This window comes from Salarias fasciatus, chromosome 5 (assembly GCF_902148845.1).
Source record: "Salarias fasciatus chromosome 5, fSalaFa1.1, whole genome shotgun sequence".
Lineage (NCBI taxonomy): Eukaryota > Metazoa > Chordata > Actinopteri > Blenniiformes > Blenniidae > Salarias > Salarias fasciatus.
In genome coordinates, this window is record NC_043749.1 from 31,745,801 (window position 1) to 31,766,840 (window position 21,040).

A 21,040-nucleotide genomic window follows, 5' to 3' on the forward strand; every position below is an offset into this window, starting at 1 on the left:
ATATTTCCACTTGCGCAACATAGCTAAAATAAGAAACATTCTACCTAGAAGCGATGCAGAAAAACTCATCCATGCATTTGTTTCTGCGAGATTGGACTACTGCAACTCCCTTCTCGCAGCCTGCCCAAAAAGTGTATTAAAAAACTTTCAGTTGGTTCAAAATGCAGCCGCCAGATTATTAACTGGAACTAGAAGACGTGAACACATTACTCCCGTTCTAAAATCTCTTCACTGGCTTCCAGTCGAGTTTAGAGTTAGATTTAAAATCCTTCTCCTCACTTACAAAATCCTAAATGGGATGGCTCCAACCTATCTCCAAGATGCTTTAACGCCTTATCAACCAATCAGAGCACTTCGCTCTCAAAATGCAGGGTTACTGGTGACTCCTAGAGTCTCTAAATGGACACTAGGTGGAAGAGCCTTTAGCTATCAGGCACCATTTTTATGGAACCAGCTTCCAAGTGGTGTCAAAGAGGCAGACACAGTCTCCACATTTAAGGTTAGGCTCAAGACGTTTCTCTTCGATGCAGCCTATGATCAGGTCAGCTAGGGATTCTAAACTAAACTAAACTAAACTAAACTAAAACAAACCAAACCAAACTAAAGTAAACCAAACTAAACTAAACTAAACTAAACTAAAACAAACCAAACCAAACTACAGTAAACCAAACTAAACTAAACTAAACTAAACTAAACTAAACTAAACTAAACTAAACTAAACTAAAACAAACCAAACTAAAGTAAACCAAACCAAACTACAGTAAACCAAACTACAGTAAACCAAACTAAACCAAACTAAACTAAACTAAACTAAACTAAATTAAATTAAACTAAACCAAACCAAATTACACTAAACAAAATTAAACTAAACCAAACTAAATTAAACTAAACTAAACTATACTAACTAAATACTAGTTTAAACAGTTAAGTATCCACAAAGCTGCCCCAGGAGCTAGAATGCTGTGGGAAGTACGGTGCACTGAGCCCTGTCCTCTAATGTCTGAATGTTATTCCCTTTAGTCCGTTCATTGCTTTTCACCTGCTGTCCCCCCCTTCGAGGGGGAGTCTTCTCCAGTTTCAGTTGCTGACTCCACTATTACGAAGGCCTATGAACAAGCTCCGTCCGGACCGGGAGGACACCCCTGTCGGTCCTGCCCGTGGACTGGCTTCGGTTCTACTGCTGGGATCCGTGGTTCTTGTGCTGGACCGTCCAACGAACTGTCCTCAACATTGTCCTAGGCTTTACTTCTTATTGTCTCATGCTAGCTGTTGCCAAAGCTGTCCGTCCCTGGGAGAGGGATCCCTCCATACTGTGGTTCTCCCCAAGATTTCTTCTTTTCCCACTGGGTTTTGGAGTTTTTTCTTGCCGGATGTGAGGGTCGAAGGCGGTGGTTGCTTCGTTCTGTCTCGTTACTGTAAATATTGACATATTACCATTATGCTTATTCACTGTTTTTACTTTTACCGACAAATGTAACATCTTGAAGCCCTCTGAGGCAACTGTTGTTGTGATACTGGGCTATACAAAAATAAATTGATTGATTGATTGATTGATTGATGTTTGTTTGTTTGACTGTGGTTGTCTTATTTACACCAAGGCTGGATGCACCGTGCAAGATTTAAAGGACTGATCAGGAACCCTGGAAAGACGGAAAGGAGGAAAGTTCCTCTGAACGCAGGAATGAAGAGAAAGAAGAACCTTCAGTCTGTTCTCGTTCTGCTTTGACAAAAGTTGAAAAAGCTTCTAAAAGAAGAAAAAAAACTTTTTTTTTTAAAAAGCCAGTTTCCAAACGTGAGGCCTCGTTTCCACGACGACGGTTCCAGTGAAAACGCTTCGATTCCGAGTTCTGGTTTCTGAAAGTTCCATGTTTCCATGGCAACTGGACAAACGCTCAGAAACCCTGAGCGCCACTTCCAAAATCAAGCTCCGCGTTTTCACTGGAAACGGTCGCCGTGGGAACGGAGTCGGAGCGCCGTTAAAGAACTTCAGGAGACTCAAACGAAAAGAAAACCTTCCAGCGGGCATCCAACCTTCAGAGGGAGACAACATTCAAGGCGTAGAATAGATCTAAAAAGGAAATACTGTACAATAGTCACATCACAGCCCAGCGGGGGAGGGGTAAGGGGGCGGGGCAAGGAGGGGGAGGGGCGGGGCAGGAGGGGCGCTTCTTTAAACATCTGCTTTTCTTTTTTCACATATCAGTTTTTTCTTTTTTCTTTGTACAAGCATGTAAAGTCCTCAGTCTTGCTGAAGAAGACACACACACACACACACACACACACACACACACACACACACATACACACACACACACACACACACACACAACCAGTGTTGTTGCTCTTATTTTCTTTTCTTCTGTACAGGCTGTGTGTGTGTGTGTGTTTGTGAGTTTTCCGATATGCATGGCCTCTCTCTCTCTCTCTCTCTCTCTCTCACACACACACACAAAAACACACACACACGCACGCACTCATGCACACGCTCACAGGTAGGACCCAGGACCACAGAGCCTGAGCGGTGGGATCAGAAGGAGCTCAGCGCCTCCAGAGCCACTTCGTAGCAGAACTTGTACTGTTCCTGTGAGAAAGAAGCAGAACGGAGAAAAAGGAACGTCAGAGACGAAACGCTCTGTTGCTGACGTGAACGTCGGAGTGAGGCCAACGAGTCACGAGAAGAAAAAAAAAATGTCCGTTTCCATGACGACGGCGCTGAAAACAGCGTTGAAGCTGGAACTTTTCGAAAACACTCCATCGTCAAGGAAACGGACGAAAACGAGATGATCTGGAGACGCTTGAGCTCCGGTCTGAGCAGGACGCGGAACGCTGGTCCTGCTCACTACGGTTCTCGGAGATCACTGTTCCCGACGTGTGTTTATCATCCATTTCCTGTTTTCTTACCAAAATAAAACGTAAACACCTGACTGAAGGGCTCGTCTCGCTGGATTGAGTTTTGTAGACACTGAGTGTGGCTGACTTTAGACGGAGCTGTAAAGAAGGTTTGAAAATCCAATTTTTCTAATTTCAAACTGCTGAATTTTTATGGAATAAATTCTGTCTGAATTTGTGATTTTTTTCCCCCCTCTCTGTTCAAGGTGAAACTACTATTTAAACATTCAGGTGATGCTGCTGAAGCAGCAGACACGTTCAGAAAGTCCAACTAATCCTGGAAAAACAGTCGAATCCACGATTCTGCATCACAGGTTCTGGTTTTACGCTAAAGGTTCAGGCAGGAGATCCTGACTCAGACTCCCTGTTCTCGGTGTTTCTGCTGTTTTAACACAAACACTGGAAACGCCATCGTGTAAACGGCCTGTTTTCTTCCAGAGTATCTGGACAACTTCCTGATTCCACCGCGTTTCCCCCAGCCTCAGCACGGCCCCCGTCCTCTGTCTCCGTCCCCAGCCCCCTTCCGCCCAGTCCCAGCTCGCTTCACGCCTCTGGTTTCATTCTGTGGCAAACGGCAGAGGCTCGAGCGCCAGGAGTGTTGAGTTCCGTGGCGTTTCGGGAGCGACTGAAGCTGCCAGCGGCCGTTTGGCCACATCTGTATGTGAGCAAAACAAATCTTTACCTCCACAATGAAATCATCACTGAGCCGCTAAACACTGAAGCCATTGATCGGTGAAATCCACTCACGCTTCTGGCGTGCGCTTCATTGTGTCGGTTTGTGTGTGTGTGTGTGTGTGTGTGTGTGTGTGTGTGTGTGTCGGCAGGTGCGAGTGAGTAAATTGACATGTTCTTGACGCCGGAGATGAGAAAAGCGTCCAGACAGCTGCTGCCTGAGCGACGAGTGAATATGAATGAATGAACGCGTTTCTCCACAAAGCGTTAACAGCTGTCTCTCTCACACACACACACACACACACACACACACACACACACACACACACACACACACAGTCTTGTATTTCTATCCTTGTGGGGACCGTCCATTGACTCCCATTCATGTCTAGCCCCTAACCCTGACCCTTACCCTAACCCCAACCCACACCACAACAAAGCCTAACCCTAAAGAAATGTTTTTGCACTTTTACTTTTTTCAGTAACAACAACATGGTCAAGAAAACACTGTTTCTCCTACTTAGGACCGGAAAAAGGTCCCCACAAGGCACGTCGTTCCATGTTTTGCTATCCTTGTGGGGACATTTGGCCCCAACAAGGATAGAAATACAAGAACACACACACACACACACACACACACACACACACACACACACACACACACACACACACACACACACACACACACACACACGCAGTCTGGTGTTCCTCGGCGCCGGACTCTCACCATCGTCTCCACCATGTTGGTCTTGTTGTTCCTCAGAGTTTTGACGGTGTGGAAAACGTCCACGATGTTCTGCTGCTGGATCATCTCGTTGATGCTGCAGATGGCGCAGAATGTCCCGGAACGTCCTCCGCCGGTACTGCGAGGGAGCGAGAGAGGAGCCGGAAGATGACGAACAGAAGAGCATCATCGGCAAACAGCATCATCTCTGACTGCAGGATGACCTGGAAATTCAGTTTTTCTTTCTTTCTTCCGCAAAAAAAAACAAAAAAAGTTTCGGTGAGCTGATGTTAAACAGTAACAGAAATGAATGTTTATTATGTGTTGTCTCTGTCAAAGAAAGGTAAATTAAGACAACCCTGAAATGTCACTTTTTTAGTTGACCTTTCAGAAGGAAATCGATAAGTTTCACTCTTGAAACTTCACCGTATTATTTGGAGTTTATTTGGATTGACAGCGGCCGTTGGGCTTTTCGAAGTTTCGGGTTTTGGATCCATCCTGCAGCCGTGACACCAACCTCATACGTATCTGTTTTAAAAGGTTATCATTTTATTTCTACTTAATTATACAGCTTTTACAAAATTATTTTTTCATAGCAAGTTTATTATTTATTTATTTGTTTGTTCGGGACAACACCGAGAACGAGTCACGCTGAAAACTTTTTGCTCCTCACGACACGAGCTGGGTTTGTTGTTAGCAACCTGACGCTAGTTAGCTGCAGCGGTGCAGTGCAGACATACTTGCTTCCTGTTGTCAATTCTGATTGGCCGGTGGGCCGGAATGCGAGACTCGAACGTTTTGATTGGTGGATAGGTCTGTCACTCAAATGCCTCGGAAAACCTCAGCCCTGTGCGCTTCGGTTCCCGCAGCAGTTAAAACCTCCATTTCGATGCGGTGGCGGTTAATCGTGCGGCCCACATCTTGCCACATCTGGTAAACTTCCACAGACTTTCTTAGGACGACTTTGTCCCTGGATAAGACATATTTCTGTGTGTATACGGTGTGTTTACTGGCCGTGCGCCCCGATCGGCAGGCAGCAGTCCGACCACCTAGCATGAAAACAGCTCCAGCCTTTCCCATCTTTCCCGGTTCCAGCTCGATTCCTCCGGCATTCAGACTGAATAAAACATGGCCGGACTGGCAGCCGTCACTAACATCAGCCGCCGTCTACCTGCTCTGCCTTCACAATGCCAGGACGGCTGCAGCCGGCTGCACAGGACGCACTTCCTCACTTCCAGAAGCACAGAAACTAAAGAAATAAAATAAGCAGCATGTACGGATCGACTTTACATTCCACTGCAGCAGCAGCCATCATAGAATGAGTATTTTTTTTAAAGACTTTTCAGGGTTAAAACCTGATGCATTTTGCATCGATGCTGTCGAGCAACATCCTGGAGCTAAAATACATGAATACTATGAACCTAATGACCGCAGAAGCACCGGGCGGGTCAGGACTCCTGTGGCAGCAGCACTTCATACAGGAAGGCTAATTTATTCATCTCACCATTAACTGCAAGCTGCAGACATTCCACCAGCAGCGGTTTACTCTTTAAAGCTGGGTTCCAGGGTTCTGCTGCGAATACGTTACGTTCCAGACTCGACTTTGTCTCATACTGTCCGACATGAGACAACAGGTCTCCAATCAGAGATCGTCTTCTGCCTGAAAAACTTCCCACCGTCTTTAAGATCAAGTGGACCGAGCGCGTCTCTGCTGGCGCAGTAATTGCATCTGGGCTGTGATCTGGAGGGAGCGCGGCGTTTAATTAAACGTCTGAACGAGGCACAGCGGGAGAACCTGAGGTCTCCCCCAATCAGCCGCCGAATCAACGGCGACGCCGCATCTCGGTCCGACGCCGGGTCGCCCTCGTTTGGTTCGCACCGCTTTGAATTCGGCGACTTCTAATCAAGGAAACGTGGCGACGTTGCTCCGTTTGGAAGGAAAATGGTTTCAGCATTCAGTGAGAGTTTGGAGACAAGCGAACACGTTTTAAACAGTTTCAACATCTGTGGCTGATATCCCACTGAACTGTGACGGGACGTTTGTGGAGCGTCGCCAAACTGCCAGTGAAGCCACTTCAGAGGTGATCAGGATGCAGGTCGGTCTTTCTATCTGGTACTGTCACACTGTCATTGATGCTCCACCCGTCAAGTGAAAGGTGACCAACATGTCCACATCTGCTCCAATTAAAATGGCTGCAGACACAATTGAAATCTTGTAAAACCTGTGTAAAATGAAGAATGTACAGGTTTACATGCTAATGCCATTTTCACCAACCGAGTGAAAATGGCATCGCCGGTAAAGCGATGACTCTGCAGGACGTGAATCCAGATTTGTCAGAGGTGGCGCTGCTCTCGGTCCTCAGCTTCCTTCTGCAGCTAAAGGCGTCTCAGCAGGCCGACGTGTTCGCCGTGCTCCTCCTCACTACTTTCCAAAAGGCTTTCCCGCTGAAAATGAGAAGTGTGCTCGGCGTTAAACACCCGCCGGCCTCCGAACCCGCAGAACGAGTGAAGAGCAGAGAGAGAAAGAAGAATCCATTTTCAGCAGCTCCTGATTGAGCCATCATGTTTCTCCTTATCACCGGTATTACAGAGTGTGTGAAATCAATAGCTGGGCTTGATTAGCCGCCGCTCGCCAGAAGCAGAACGCGCTCACATGCCCGTCACTCACAGCTAGTCTCTCCTCAAAAGACGTTTTCATTCTCACACAGGTCCGTCTCGCTGATTCAGAGAATTTCCTTCAGAGCGACAGACGGCGTCTGGTCATGTGATCAAACTACAGCTGGATCCAAGGATGGGAAGCGTCTTTCTGTCGGTACGGATGCAGCAGGTATTCGGCATATTTTAACATCCATCCATCCATCTGCTATCCTCCACTGGTGTGTGAATGTGTGAATGTGAATGGGTGAATGTGGTATGTACAGTAGCATAAAGCGCCTTGGGCTCTGCTGCAGCAGTGTGGAAAGGCACTATATAACGTTTACCAAAGAGGGATAGACAGCAGAATATTCTGATATGTGGCACATGGTCATATGTGTGTGTGCACGGTTTGGTTGCACTGTTCAAAAACTTACAAATTAATCTGACAACTTAATATAAAGGAAGAATTGTGGCAGGATGTTTTTGCCATACGACTGTACTTCAAGGTGATTTGGGCCTTCATGGACCGATATCCGGCAACCGTAACGTCAGAAATGTGGCTCAAAATCTGTACCTTCATGCTCTGCATCAGCTGTGAGCGTTCCAAAAGAACGGGCCGTCTACAAAGTCGATGATGTTAATGTATAGATCCATGCTCTCTGTTTCTGTCAGGCTCCGGTCTGTGTTTCTGCGTGGAAACGTGGTGTAAACGAGCCGGATGTGAACCGTCCCAGTCTTCAATTCTTCAGTTCACCCCGAACCGGAACCACTTCAACACGCCTGCTTTGAGATCAGTAACCAGAATAATCACGCCGCGCCCAGGTGGCGGTGGAACATCGACTAACAGATGTGGATCATTTTACTTCTACAAACATTTAGTGACTCTTTCATCGTATCTCCTGCGATCAATAAAAACTGACTGTGTCTCTGACATACAGAGAAAACAGTGAAGACGCTCAGCCGGAGAGCCTGATTGGCGGTGCTGCGCTCTGTGCACGGCCAGTGTGCACGTGTGACTATGAGCGAACCTCCCTCTAATCTCCCTGCTCTGGGTTTTACAGCCGCCGGCGCCGCCCTTCCTCACGAGCAGCTTCGTTTGTTCAGCTCAGATCAGAACAAATTCAACGTTACATTCATGATGTTTTCACCAAACCCGAAAAGCAAACATTAATTCGACATGAAACCATCTCTAATGACGCCTCCTCCTGAAAAATGGAGTGGAATCTGACGCCCGCATTGACTTTTTGATTTCACCGCATCCAAAAATCAAGAATACGACTCGACCTTGAGCTTCAGGCGGCTCTGAGATCTTCAGCTTATCAATAAACAAGCTCTCTGCAGCCTTCAGCAGAGAGGCTGGATGCTAATGCTCGCCTCTCAAACACTCTTCTTCTGCTTTCCTAAAAACAGTGCGAACCCTGCAAAATACAATAATAATTTCTAATAATTTTTTGGCATCTCTGTTGTTTTGGTCAGTTTGAATCACCTGATTGGCTGATTTCATCCTGCGGGTCAGATGTTTGATGAGATATATAGGAAATGTGGTGCTATTTTCTCACAGAAAAGCTTTCTGTGCTTCAAACAATCTGCTAAACCAGGGGCGTCAAACATCTAACTTCAGCCCAGATTCATCTTGAGAGGTGAAATAGAACCGTAATAACCTTTAAACAGGAACTCTGAAGCTTTTCTTTGATTCGGCAAAGACAATACAGTTTGGAAAAGTCTGTATTTTTTTCATTCATGGACAACAGGTAACAGAAATCACCGTTAACTCAACCTAGAGGCCGTTTCTCTACAGCTGATCGGACGTTTGTCAGTTGTAACTTGATTGTTATGAATTTTGCTCGATTTGACACCGTTTATATTAATCCGATTTGAAAAATGGTTCAATGTTAAAGCCCAGCGGAGGCTCACGCAGTGTGTGTGTGTGTGTGTGTGTGTGTGTGTGTGAGATCCACTCACAGGCAGTGCACCACGGTCCTCCCGTCGCCGCCGTCGTACTGCTCCTGCCACTTGGCGAGCCGCCGGACCAGCTGCAGGATGGAGCGCTTGGACAGAGGCGTGTCCCGGTAGGCCGGCCAGCCGATGAACTGGAAGTGCTGCACCAGGCGGTAGCCGTCCTGGGGCTGCGGGGAGACGCAGGGACACACCTCAGACACGGACAATGCCTCCGGATCTCCTTAGAAAAGGAGAGGAGCTGCCGGTTGGTCCAGCCTGCCGCTGCCGGCGGCGACCGTCTCTTTCAGACGCGACGTCCTGGTGCGAAACCGATACATAAAGCACTTTTAATGTGTTTTCGGGGCTTTTATGCTCCAATTAGTTCTTGTTTGGAACAAATGCCTTTAAAAGAAATGGGATTGGACTCGACAAAGAGGACGGCTTATAATGTTTTAATTCAATTTCACGGCGCGCGCGGCGTGTTTTCAGTCGTCTGGCCCCAGGCGGCTGGCATCCGCCGCACCAAACGCCGAAAACACGCCGTCAGTGTCAGGCTGATTTACAGCCACACACACTGACGCACGCTGACATCTTCACACTCACACACACTCACACAACCACAATAAACACTCCTCTCCTCAGAACACCTGCTCTTCCTCCTCAGCGTCTTCTCCTCATTCCCACCAATCAGCTCTTCTTCAAACTTCCCCACGACTCGCTCTCTTTCCCCTCGTGGCCATTTTTCTTTCTGTGCCGCTCTTATTTATTTATATATTTCCATTTCTCTCTCTGAAACCTCTCCGCCTTCCTCCTCTCCGACCGTTTCCCTCCTCATTTGATGGCTTAGTGGCTGCTGGTACAGACTCAGCGAGGCTGGAGCTGCTCTCACACTGTGAGATGTGCTGTTATTGCGATGATATGAGCCATTTCACACTAGACCGGTGATGTGTTGGAGAGGAAGACACACACACACACACACACACACACACACACACACACACACACACACACACACACACACACACACACACACACACACACACACACTCTGAATATAGAGAGTGGGGTAGTGAGGAGTTCACTAAGCGCTATAGGAGCATGCAGACGATAAGGCACCACTAGAGTCGTACCGTCATGGATGAGCGAGAAAATGAGATGAGGAGGGAGTAACAAGAGGAGGGAGAGGAGAGGAGAGGAGGGGATGAAGGAGGGAGGAGAGGAGAGGAGGGGATGGAGGAGAGGAGAGGAGAGGAAAGGGAAGAAGGAGACAGAGGAACCATTTACATGGCAGCGATTTCCAGAGAAGCGTTTTGTTTCAGCGACGCTCAGAGACATGAAAAAGAAGAGTGTGGAGGTAGAAGTGTGTGTGGAGACAGAAGTGTGTGGAGAAAAGCTGTCAGAGTGTTTCCAAACTGCTGCTTCTTCCTCCTGAACCTTCATCCGATCTGAATGACTCTGCCGTGATCTTTGGGTAAAATGTCCTTTTATGGGAATACGTTTTGTATGATCGAATTAAAAATGTTCCTCATTTCTCTGAGAATTGTGGGTAAATCCAGCAGGTCACTGCAGATGTGCAAATGTTTTTCTTATAAAGGTGGAACGGAAAACAGATTTTAATCAGTTCATGTAGAAATCATTCCTAAAACGAATCCTGTAAACACAAAAAGACTTTTGTTCATTTTTTGTTCCATATTTCATTAAAAGTCACTGAATCCTGATGTGACAAAACATGGATCTATCTATCTTCTATCTGGAGCATCTATTTATTCATCCTGATCTATTGAAGGATTTATTGATTCTAGACGTGTAACACTGTTGCTCATGAGAACTTTATTCAGTCGCTGTTTTTCAGCAAATGATTCTTTGTTAAAGTAAAAAAATGAATATTTGAATAAATAATGAATTTATAAAGGCTTCTTAACTTTCTGATATTCCTCATAGTCAAAATAACTTGTCCAAAGGCTACACTGAGTTTAAAGGAGCTTTTGAATGGAAGCTAATGTTTTCCTCACTGGTCAGTTCACTGGAATTAAGCCACAAAGTTGAGAATTATAAAACGTGTATAATTATATATGCATGTAAAGTATGCATCTACAGTATTATATGATGACATAATGCACGTCAACCCCTAACGTGACCTTTGAACCATACCCGATGAGAACCTTCCCTCCACTGAAGCCTCCCTGCACTCACCCCGAGTCAGAAACGGCGTCTCCACAGAGCCAGTGTGGTTTTAAAGTGAGGCGCAGTGAGGAGTGTGTCGGAGCTGATTTACATTCTGACAGTTTTCTCCACGGCTGTAATTCTCAGGAGCTCCTGAGAGTCCCTGAGAGAGGAGAGTCCCGGCAGAGGGAGAGCAGGCTAAGTACCCGGGCCATGTTGCAGATCCTGAAGATTCGGTTGATGATGTCTTCGTCGATGTCGGCGGATATGAACTCCACCTGGATGGGGCCGTAGCAACACGAGCTCTTCTCCGGCCAGTACTGCATGCACAGCTGCAGGACGGAGGGAGGACGGCGGCGTGAGACACGACCCAAACCCGCAGGAGGGACAGGAAGTCATGATTCAGCCACCCTCACAGTCAGACTCAACATAAACCCGATTCTAAATATGGTGAGACGCCAAAAACATCAATCTCCCCTCGCTGCTGCATTCTGGGTGTTATTCCGGGCCGGTTTTTGGCCCGCGGGCCGCGTGTTTGCTGCTGTACCTGCGCCGCGTCCATCTCGTTGAGCATCACGATGGAGGAGCAGTTGTAGTCGAACACCAGCCTCCAGAAGTCGCCCATCGTGTTGGGCAAAGGATGCTGGGTAACGATGAAGGCCGCCGGCTGCTTGTGGCTCTGGAAGAGTTCGAAACGGACCCCGGTCAGTAACGAGCGAGAACGGCGGGCGCGCGAGCCGGTCCCGACTGGAACTCACGTCCATCAGCGCGGCGTTGATGTAGTTGGAGCTCTCTCCGTCCACCGAGATGAGGAACGGCAGGCAGCGGTCCGCCGACAGCACGTCCATGCTGCGGTTCTTATCGTGGTTCCTGGGCAACAAACCCACGCTGCAGTCCTCCGGACGCACTCTAGGGGTCACTATGTTCAGAGTCTAAACCCAACAGGGACATCGGAGGATCACTCATTAGTTTCTGTGTGTGCGTGTGTGTGTGTGTGTGTGTGTGCGTGCGTGCGCTCACCTGGAACTCGTCTTTGATCTGGCTGGAGTTGGTCTGGGGGTCCAGCCTGCTGATGTTGTAGTAAACGGCCCTGAACTCGCACACGGGGATGGCTGTGTTCCCGCATAGACACGCCTCCAAGATGGCGTCGTGAACGAACACGTACTGCTCCTGGAAGACCAGAACCACAGGTCAAACCCTGAGCCGGGAACAGAACAGTGAGACAGAACACACTCGTGGTTCGGCTTAACCGTCTTGCGGGAAACCAGGCTACAACCCACTGAAGTCCTGCTGCAATGAAACAATCCGCCTCAAACAGACCAAACACGTGGCTGAAGAGCGTCTCAGGCAGCTGGACCTGAATGAAGACAGCTGGTTAGTCCAGCGAGCCCAGGTTCGTCTCGAGTGGATCAAACCAGTAAAACAGACCCTTTAAATATTAAAGTTATTATTGGTGGCGGTGCAGCGTATACGTCTGTAGTTTTGGAAAACCAAACAATTACCACCAAAAACCACCCCAGAATTAACATGAAGCCAATTTTAATGAAACCGTCTGGTGCTGGAGTTTCCGCCGACAGCCTGGCTCTGACACCAACACCGGATCTCCGGCTCTCATGGCAGCATCGCCGCCGATGTCCCGCCTCACCGCTCAGCTCCTGTCTTCTCTACATAATAAACCGGCCTCAGGAAATTCTGTTTTCTTTGACATTTTGGACAAATGGGTGATTTTTTTGGCCATACTGGAACCTCTTGCGGGCCAGTTTTGGCCCACAGGCCTTATATTTGACACAGTTGGGGTAAAGCAACAGCTATAAAACACACTGAAATGTGTGTAAAGTAAAAACTGAAGGCCTGATGTGTGGACACACTGATTTTAGTTTTTAATACTGTAAAACTCTTTGTGTTGTTTTTTCCAAATATGAAAAGTGCTTCATAAATAAAGTTTAAAGTTATATATATACCAAATACACAGTCATATCTCTTAGAAAGTTTTGCAAAATTACATGTATTTAAACCATTTTGTTCATTAAAAACCTTGATATAAGCTTTACTTTATCATTTTCTCATACATTATCTACAAAACGTTGTAAATTTAACTTCCCAGACGTACTGGATGCATGTTTAAAGTAGATATCCTCAGCTAAAGTCGATGTTCAAGCACAGTTTTTGCACAGTTCTCCATATTTTGGGACGAATGCGTCAGTCCTATGGACCAAATCAAACACTATCGCAGCAGAACACTCAACAACCGGCACATTGTTTTCCTCTGGACGCCGCTGCTTTCCTTTAAGTTACTGTTATTTAAAGAGCGTGTCTGGTGGCTTTCTGCACTTTTATCAGCCCGTCCTGCCGCCGGTCCGGCTTGAGCAGCAGCGAGTTCGGCTCGTGTTTCCGTCTCGCCGCCGTCCGCCTGCCGCCACTCGTCTTTTCAATTTGCTCCTCATTTTATCTCCCGGTCTGATTCCCCCCTCCCTCTCTCTCCTGTGAAAGTTGATTTTTGCCCTTGGAGCAGTGAGGAGTGTTTAAAAGCATCACTGGAATGACCCCGACACACACACACACACACACACACACACACACACACATACACACACACACACACACACACACACACACACACACACTCCTTCCCCCTGTGCCTTTTAAAAGATTAATTGCTTTGTGTTGTGCGGAGCAGGATTATAATAGCGTCAAGCGGCTCCAACACTGACACAAATTGCTCCCACACATATTCAAAAGGCAGGATGCATTCAGCTTGGTTTCAAGTGTGCATTTTGAGGGCCCACACACACACGCGCACACACACACACACACACGCATAGAAAACGAGCCTTCACGCCGCTGCTGTCTTATGAAAACAATCAACGTGACGCCCTGGGTAACTTCTCCGACCCCCGTTCAAAAAGTCAATTTCAAGCTCAGAGCCGGAGCTGTCAGTGTGAAAATGAGGCCGTTTCTCTTTATTCCTGGAAAAGTTGACTCTTTGGATATTTTTTCATCAGCAGCACAAATGGGATGCAGAGGCGGGATGGATTAGGTCGGCTTAAGGTAGCTTAGAGAAGAAATGAACACTTCTGTTCCGATGCGAGACGCCCGGCGCTGAGAGACACCGGCTCTTTAAAAATGATTGATAGCGCAGAATTAGAACAAATTACCACACTGTGTAAAGGATAGCGCTCGACTCCGGGCTCAGAAAATGACTTTTCAAGAAATGGATCTTCGGGAAGACGCCGCCGTCGGTGTGTCTGGCAGCCCGTCACGTACAGGCCCAGAATAGTCAATCTGTCTGCATCTCAATGTGTGTTTGTTTGATTTAGAGTTTGTGTGCACTGTCTATATGTGTGTTTTTTGTACTTGTGTCATCTATTATTCAGGGAAAGTTAAATATTAATACTCTGAATAGAATGGATGATGGATGACTGCAAGAAGCATCGTCTCACTTTTTTATTATCTTCCTCCGGGTTCACATTTGACTGCAAACAGAAAGTATATTGAGAGTCCGCTGCTTTCATTTCTTTATGCTTTGTCTGACAAACAAATAGATTTATTGGACTATTTGTGGCTGAACTGAAGGAACAGGCAGAGCCAGGCCCCGTCCACACCACGACGTTTCAGCTGAAAACGCCAGTTTTGTCTTCACACGGCGACGGAACAAACACTGAAAACGATGCATGCAGCGAGCTTGTTGGGCCACTAGTTGGTGCTGTTTGTCTTGAAACCACACACACATTATTACATTGTTATTATGATGACTTTCAATGCTAAAACTACCAAATCCAGGAGTATCTGGACTGGAACCAGAACCAGGACCAGGAGAATCTGGAATGGGATTCAAGACAATCAGGAGGAAAATCTTGTCTATCCACCTGCTGCTTCTCATTCATGTATTATTTAGATTACTGTTATCTGTTCAATTCATTTAAATGTGTTTTTGCTTGAAATAAATACATAATTAAATCTAGCGAGCACACGCAGAACAACTGCCATGGCTGTGGAACTCCCGTTTCCATGGAAACAGAGCATTTTCAAAAGTTTCCACCCTGAGAGCCATTACCAAAAAGTTGCGTTGTCAATGGCTCCGAGTTGCGTTGCTCTCTAAACGGACTCCCGAACCAAATGACAGCTGTCCACCTCAGAACCAGCTCAAACTGGCGAACGCTGTACTGGAAACAGGCCCGAGCCCTCACCTCCGTCTGAACCATGTTGACCCGCTGTGACCGCAGCTCCCGGATGCAGTTGAAGATGTCCACCACTCCCTCGTTCTCTGCCATGTCCAGCATGATGTCCACTGCGATGAAGCAGCCCGTCCTCCCGGCACCGGCGCTGCAGAACGATTCAGAACCGTCACCAGTTATTCTATGTACACCGACACAAAATCAACAACTTCGGAATCATATTCAAAGGACCCGATTTTTGGAATTCATCTGACCTGCAGCTCTGAAGCAAAGATGCCTTTAAAATTCTGTTAAAGCAGAGCTACTGTCTTGATCTATTTAGTCGTCCGGCTGGAGATCAAGTAGGTTCCATCTATAGAAACTCTTCACTTATTGACTTCCGGAGCTTAAAAATGAACGCTCCTAAAAAAACCTAAATCTTCTCTGATGTTGCTTTCTGCTCGGCAGTCCTGCTGGCTCTCTCACTACATCAGCAGTGTCGATATAAAAAGGCCTGTTTATTTATAAAGGGGAACAATAGATCTGGAAATGTGCAGCTTCCCTCGCTGCACCACACAGTGACGAATGTTTGCGTGACCAACAAAGATTACTCAGGAATCCAACGAGCTGCCAGAGCCGCTCTGTGATCGGGATAATCAGCAAACAGTGACTAACGACTGATAATAAGAATATAATGTCACACGTCTTATTGGTGTCTGCTCAGGGATTCACCGGCAAATCCTACAGGTTTGGTTACTGTGTGTCAGGAAACACACACACACACACACACACACACACACACACACACACACACACACACACACACACACACACTCACACACACACACTCACACACGTAGAGACTTTAATACTCCGTGTCAGGTGTTAAGGCGACACATCCTGAACAGCAATGCCTGCAGGGAGGACGAGATGGATGGAGAGGAAAACCAACAGATGGATGGATGGACCGAATAACTGAGGGGGGAGGAGGAGGAGGAGGAGGAGATGAAGGGAATGGAAGGAAGAGGTTAGCGACTGGTGCTGATGGAAGCAGTCGTCACAAGGGAGAGATCAGGGAAGGAAAAGGAGGCACGGATGGAGGGATGGAGAGGACGAAGCATGAAGGGATGAGAGAGAGGGAGGGAGGGGGGAGGCCGATCGTTCACTCTGCAATCCCTCTGACAGTTTGCAGACGTGAGAGAGAGAGAGAGAGAGAGAGAGAGAGAGAGAGAGAGAGAGAGAGAGAGAGAGAGAGAGAGAGAGAGAGAGACAGGTGGAAAAGAGGAAGGTAAGAGGAGGAGGAGAAGAGAAGGAAGATAAAAAAGAGAAAGAGGAGGAAAAAGAAGGGAGCGCCTCAGCAGATTACCTGTCAACCCCTGTGATTAATGTTGAGACCAGAATACTGCTGGGCCTCTCCGTGTGTGTGTGTGTGTGTGTGTGTGTGTGTGTGTGTGTGTGTGTGTGTGTGTGTGTGTGTGTGTGACACACAGGCCAGCAGCGTCAGAGTGGCCCCGGAAATTGGAAGTGACTGCCATAACTTCCTGCCCGTCTGTCCGTCCGTCCACACTCTCTGACGGTCTGTCTCGTGGCGCTCGCCGCTGCCGCTCTGTGGCCCCGCCTCTCTTCTGTTGTGCGTCGTTAAACGTGTTTGGACGACAAATCAAGGCCGCCGCTTCGTGAAATATCCATATTTCCTCAAACTCATTCAATCAAAGCCCCGTGGCTTTTCCTGTGTGTGTGTGTGTGTGTGTGTGTGTGTGTGTGCACTTTTGTTAATGCACAATATCCTGTAAAGTTTCGCTCCTTTTGTAGTTGTGATCACGTTCTATAACAATGAGGCCAATTCCAGAAAGTCTGAGATGGTTTGTCTCATGTCACTTAAAAACAAGATCCTGAACCTCCCTCAACACGTCCTGGTCCAAGTATTGGGGAAACAAGTCTGTTGTGGGTCTGATGGCTCTGACAGGGGGCGATCCCCTGATCTCTGTACGGCGGTGGTCTCTTATTTCAGCACCAAGACGGCGATCGGCTGCTGGAATGTATAGAACGAGGTTTATTTTGATAAAAATAAGCGAGTATTTCCCTGATAAAGCCACAGTCGGGCTGGTAGCAGCCAATGGTCAGCATCACCGGAGGGTTCAGAGACGCGCAACAAACAAAAAAGAGTTTTTTCAGGCTTTGAGCTGCTTCCATCGAGCAGAAGACGTTCAGGATGTTCCACTTCTCGTTCACTAGAAGAAACCTCTCCTCTTCACCTCAGTATAACTTCAGCAGTGAAAAGAGAAGATGGCGGCGTCGTGTCTGGATGACGGTTTCTGGATTTTTCCGAGAGCGTGCAGAGAAAACCTCTGCAGGGTGGGAAGTTCGTTCTCTCTGCGGCACAGCCGACCGAAGGCGTTGGACGAACGACGACCACCAAATGGAATACGTTAATTTTAGATTCTGGTGACAAGATGAGGAACCTCAACTGAACCTTTTATTCCTTTTCTTTTTTTTTTTTTTTTTTTCTCGTATCTTGTGAAAACGTCGACCTTTCAAAGATCATTCCTGCTGACAACTTGGCCCCAGAGTTGAACTGTAACATCCCATAAAGAACAGAACACGGAGGTTAAATATACTGTCGCCAGGGGGGATTTTTACACCGCCGCCGCTTCTTCTTTCTGTCTGTCTTTGGTGGGTTGGGAGTGGAGTGCGAGCTTCTTTTTCCTCCCACTTTTTAAAGGTTAACGCCATCAATCTCATTTATGGATAAAATGGAGTGGCGGTTCTGTGTGTGTGTGTGTGTGTGTGAGTGTGTGTGAGATCACATGCCTCCTGGGAGCTGTGCTATTGTCTTACCTCCTACAGAAAAAGGGAACAAAGGAAAGAGAATTGTGGGTAAAGTGAGGCAAAATGTGTTTGTAGGTCATAAATAAAATGTAAGCCGTGACGGACCCGCCGCTCTGGACTGACTCGTGAGGATTTAGGACTGAGGTTTGGGTTTCAGGAAGTGGGCAGAGCGGGTATATATACCTGCGTACACCCTGAGGGACGCCGTACACACCACCATACACACCACCATACACACCACCATACACACCACCATACACACCACCACACACACTGCCGTACACACCACCATACACACCACCACACACACTGCCGTACACACCGCCGTACACACCACCATACACACCACCATACACACTGCCGTACACACCACCATACACACCACCACACACACTGCCGTACACACCACCATACACACCACCATACACACTGCCGTACACACCGCCGTACACGCCATCGTCCTACCTGCAGTGGGCCACGATGGGCCCGGCGTCGGGGGGGTTGAGGAACTTGACCTGCCGTATGAAGCCCAGCAGCCCCGTGGCGTAGCAGGGCACGCCGTGGTCGGGCCAGCTGGTGAAGTGGAACTGGCGCAGCTCGCGGATCTCGTGGTGGCCCTTCTGAAAGACACGCAGAGCGAGCAGCCGTTACCTGCAGTTCAGTGTTTCACTACGGGAAAAAGATCCCGTCTCTCGATGAAAAGCGGCGGCGAGGAGCGCATGAATCTCCTGAAGCCTTTCATGGTTCTTTTGGGGGAAAGACTCACAGGAAGACATATCATGGTTCGAGACTTTCATTTACAGCTGGGACTTTCAGGAATATTCGGGTCTTGATTCGTCTTTGGCTTCAGATAGAAAATAAATCAATCTTGCGGATGTCAAGTCGGCACTTTGGGCCACTTGTGGGAATGAGAGGCAAGAAGACTTATTGTGGCTCATTTGCCTAATTTACAGAGGAGATTTGAGGAAACTGAAGGCCATTTTGGCTCCACACACACACAAAAAAAAAGAGATTAATTGATTTCACAAATCTCATGATGGCCCTTCAGGGAGAGACTTACAGGATGAAACGCTACAGTTCAGCTCCGCTGAACAATTTACAAGGAAATTCTGGATATTTAACCGTCAGCGAGCTGCTTGGGCCTGTAAGAGGTACTTAAAGGTGACAGCAGCAAATGGCTCCTTTCCACTCAGGTAGGAGGAAACGAAAAATGCATTTCAGATAAACAAATTCACTAACGGAGGGAACTGAATTCCAGGACAGAGGCAGTGAATAAAGAAAGCAGGTCAGCACAGGACTGCGTCTGGAACAGAGGCGGAGACGACGGGAAGCCGAGACGGCAGCGTGAGACGGCAGCGTGAGACGGCAGCGTGAGACGGCATCTCCACGTTTCAATGAAGGCCTCCAGAAACACAGAGAGCCGGCGAACGCCGTCCTCACACACACTCATTTCTAACAGAGAGGATTTCATTCACACAACACACGGCCTCTCGGAGGCCCGTCACAGCTGATGGGTTAGTTTATCAGTTTTGAGTGGGGATATCACTTTTGTAAGGAAGAGTACAAACTTGTCAATACTATTACCGAGTTCCTTTACGAGCACTTAATCAATGCTACGAAACCAAATTTCTGCTCCGTAGTTGAGTGATCGGGTTACCAGTTAGGCTACTGAGTGTGGTTATTTGGGGTTTTTAATTCAGAATTGGTTACATTCACGATATTGGTGTTTTCATGGGAAAAATGAAGGATTAACTCCTCTCTCACGCCGGGGTCCGTGCAGCGTTCTGATTGGACGGGCGGCCGTGACGTACTGACGTCTCCAGGAAGTAAACGGCGTTTTTCTCTCTCTTTCTCGATTAACACTGAAGCTACACCTTTGAAAATGTCCTCATTGTTAAACGCCTGTCCATCTGCTCGTTTCATTACATCCAATTCTTCTGAAACTGCCGTTGAATAAATGATCTCCGAACGAGTTGAAACTTGCCATTCGAGCCGCCATCTTGGAAATTTGCGTCACCATGATGGAGCAGAACGACCAGAACGAAGTCGCCTCATTAGAATATAAATCCGCTTCCAGAGGAGGATGAACCCACCGGTCTGTTCGAACTTAAACTTAAATCTGAATAAAAGTCTTCGGGCGTTTACATGGTCATTTGAGAGCAGGATTAGGCTTTATTCTGATTTATAGAGGAATAAAAAGTCCCATATAAACACAGATTAAGCGCCATCGCTAATGCTGCTTCTCTGAAAGTCTCTGTTGATCAAGTTTTCAAACTGAAATTCAGTTCACAGTAAAACCGTTACCGACAGGGTTTCTCTGGTCTGAGATTCGATGTGCTCACTTCTCGCATCTCCATTAAAAACACAACCTCACACTGAAGAAGTGATTATTAAGCATATCTTTAAACAAAGGACCAGAATCACTCATTTCACATTTATTGACTACTCTGCAGCCCTCCAGTCAGAATGATTCCATCACAACGCAACGTTAAATTCCATCTGCCAGACAACCCCGGAGTGATGGTGTGGTATTTAAATAACTCCAGAGTTTGATCCCTACTGAAGTCAAACATGGCAACAGATCTGCCTCCAGCTTGTATCTTTGAATCCTGACCTGCATCTCTTGACATCTCCTCCAGGGAGATTGAAACTTACCAACTTCATGACCTTTCTCTTCGGTTTTCTCCACAGCTAAATGCTCCTTTTTAAAAAAAACTCAAACCAATTACTAGGTTCCGAACGCCGAGGCCAAAGCGCCGAGCTCCGCTCGGGGCGGAGTGAAGAGAAAGCTTGGGTTGTTGCATCGGCGCGACCTCCGGCGCCACAGACGAGGCTGACGGGCTTTGTGTTTCCTTTGATAACCTGAGCAGCAGGGACGGCGCGGCGAGCGGGAGAGAGGTCGTCCTCCGACGCCGAGCGGGACGGAGCAGAGGTCAAGGGGAAGCCGGAGAGAGGCGTGGAGGCAAGGACAGACGAGGCGAGGGGGGGAAGAAGGAAACAGAGACGTTCGCCCAGAGTGAAGACAGGCCAGAGA

At 47.5% G+C, this 21,040-nt stretch overlaps 1 protein-coding gene across 9 annotated transcripts in view; it reads right to left on the reverse strand.

Annotated features, from left to right (window-relative positions):
- Positions 1-2,519: 2,519 nt before the first annotated feature.
- ptprt (protein tyrosine phosphatase receptor type T) overlaps positions 2,520-21,040 on the reverse strand; it is a 279,550-nt gene continuing 261,029 nt past the window's right edge. For all 9 annotated transcript variants that reach the window (XM_030091481.1, XM_030091480.1, XM_030091479.1 and 6 more), the window contains 9 exons: positions 18,472-18,626; positions 15,211-15,346; positions 12,044-12,193; positions 11,782-11,955; positions 11,571-11,702; positions 11,230-11,355; positions 8,885-9,048; positions 4,289-4,424; positions 2,520-2,581 (listed from right to left, as the gene is read on the reverse strand). In XM_030091481.1, the coding sequence (XP_029947341.1) occupies positions 2,528-2,581; positions 4,289-4,424; positions 8,885-9,048; positions 11,230-11,355; positions 11,571-11,702; positions 11,782-11,955; positions 12,044-12,193; positions 15,211-15,346; positions 18,472-18,626 (1,227 nt within the window). In that variant the 3' untranslated portion in view covers positions 2,520-2,527. The remainder of the gene's footprint in view (positions 2,582-4,288; positions 4,425-8,884; positions 9,049-11,229; positions 11,356-11,570; positions 11,703-11,781; positions 11,956-12,043; positions 12,194-15,210; positions 15,347-18,471; positions 18,627-21,040) is intronic.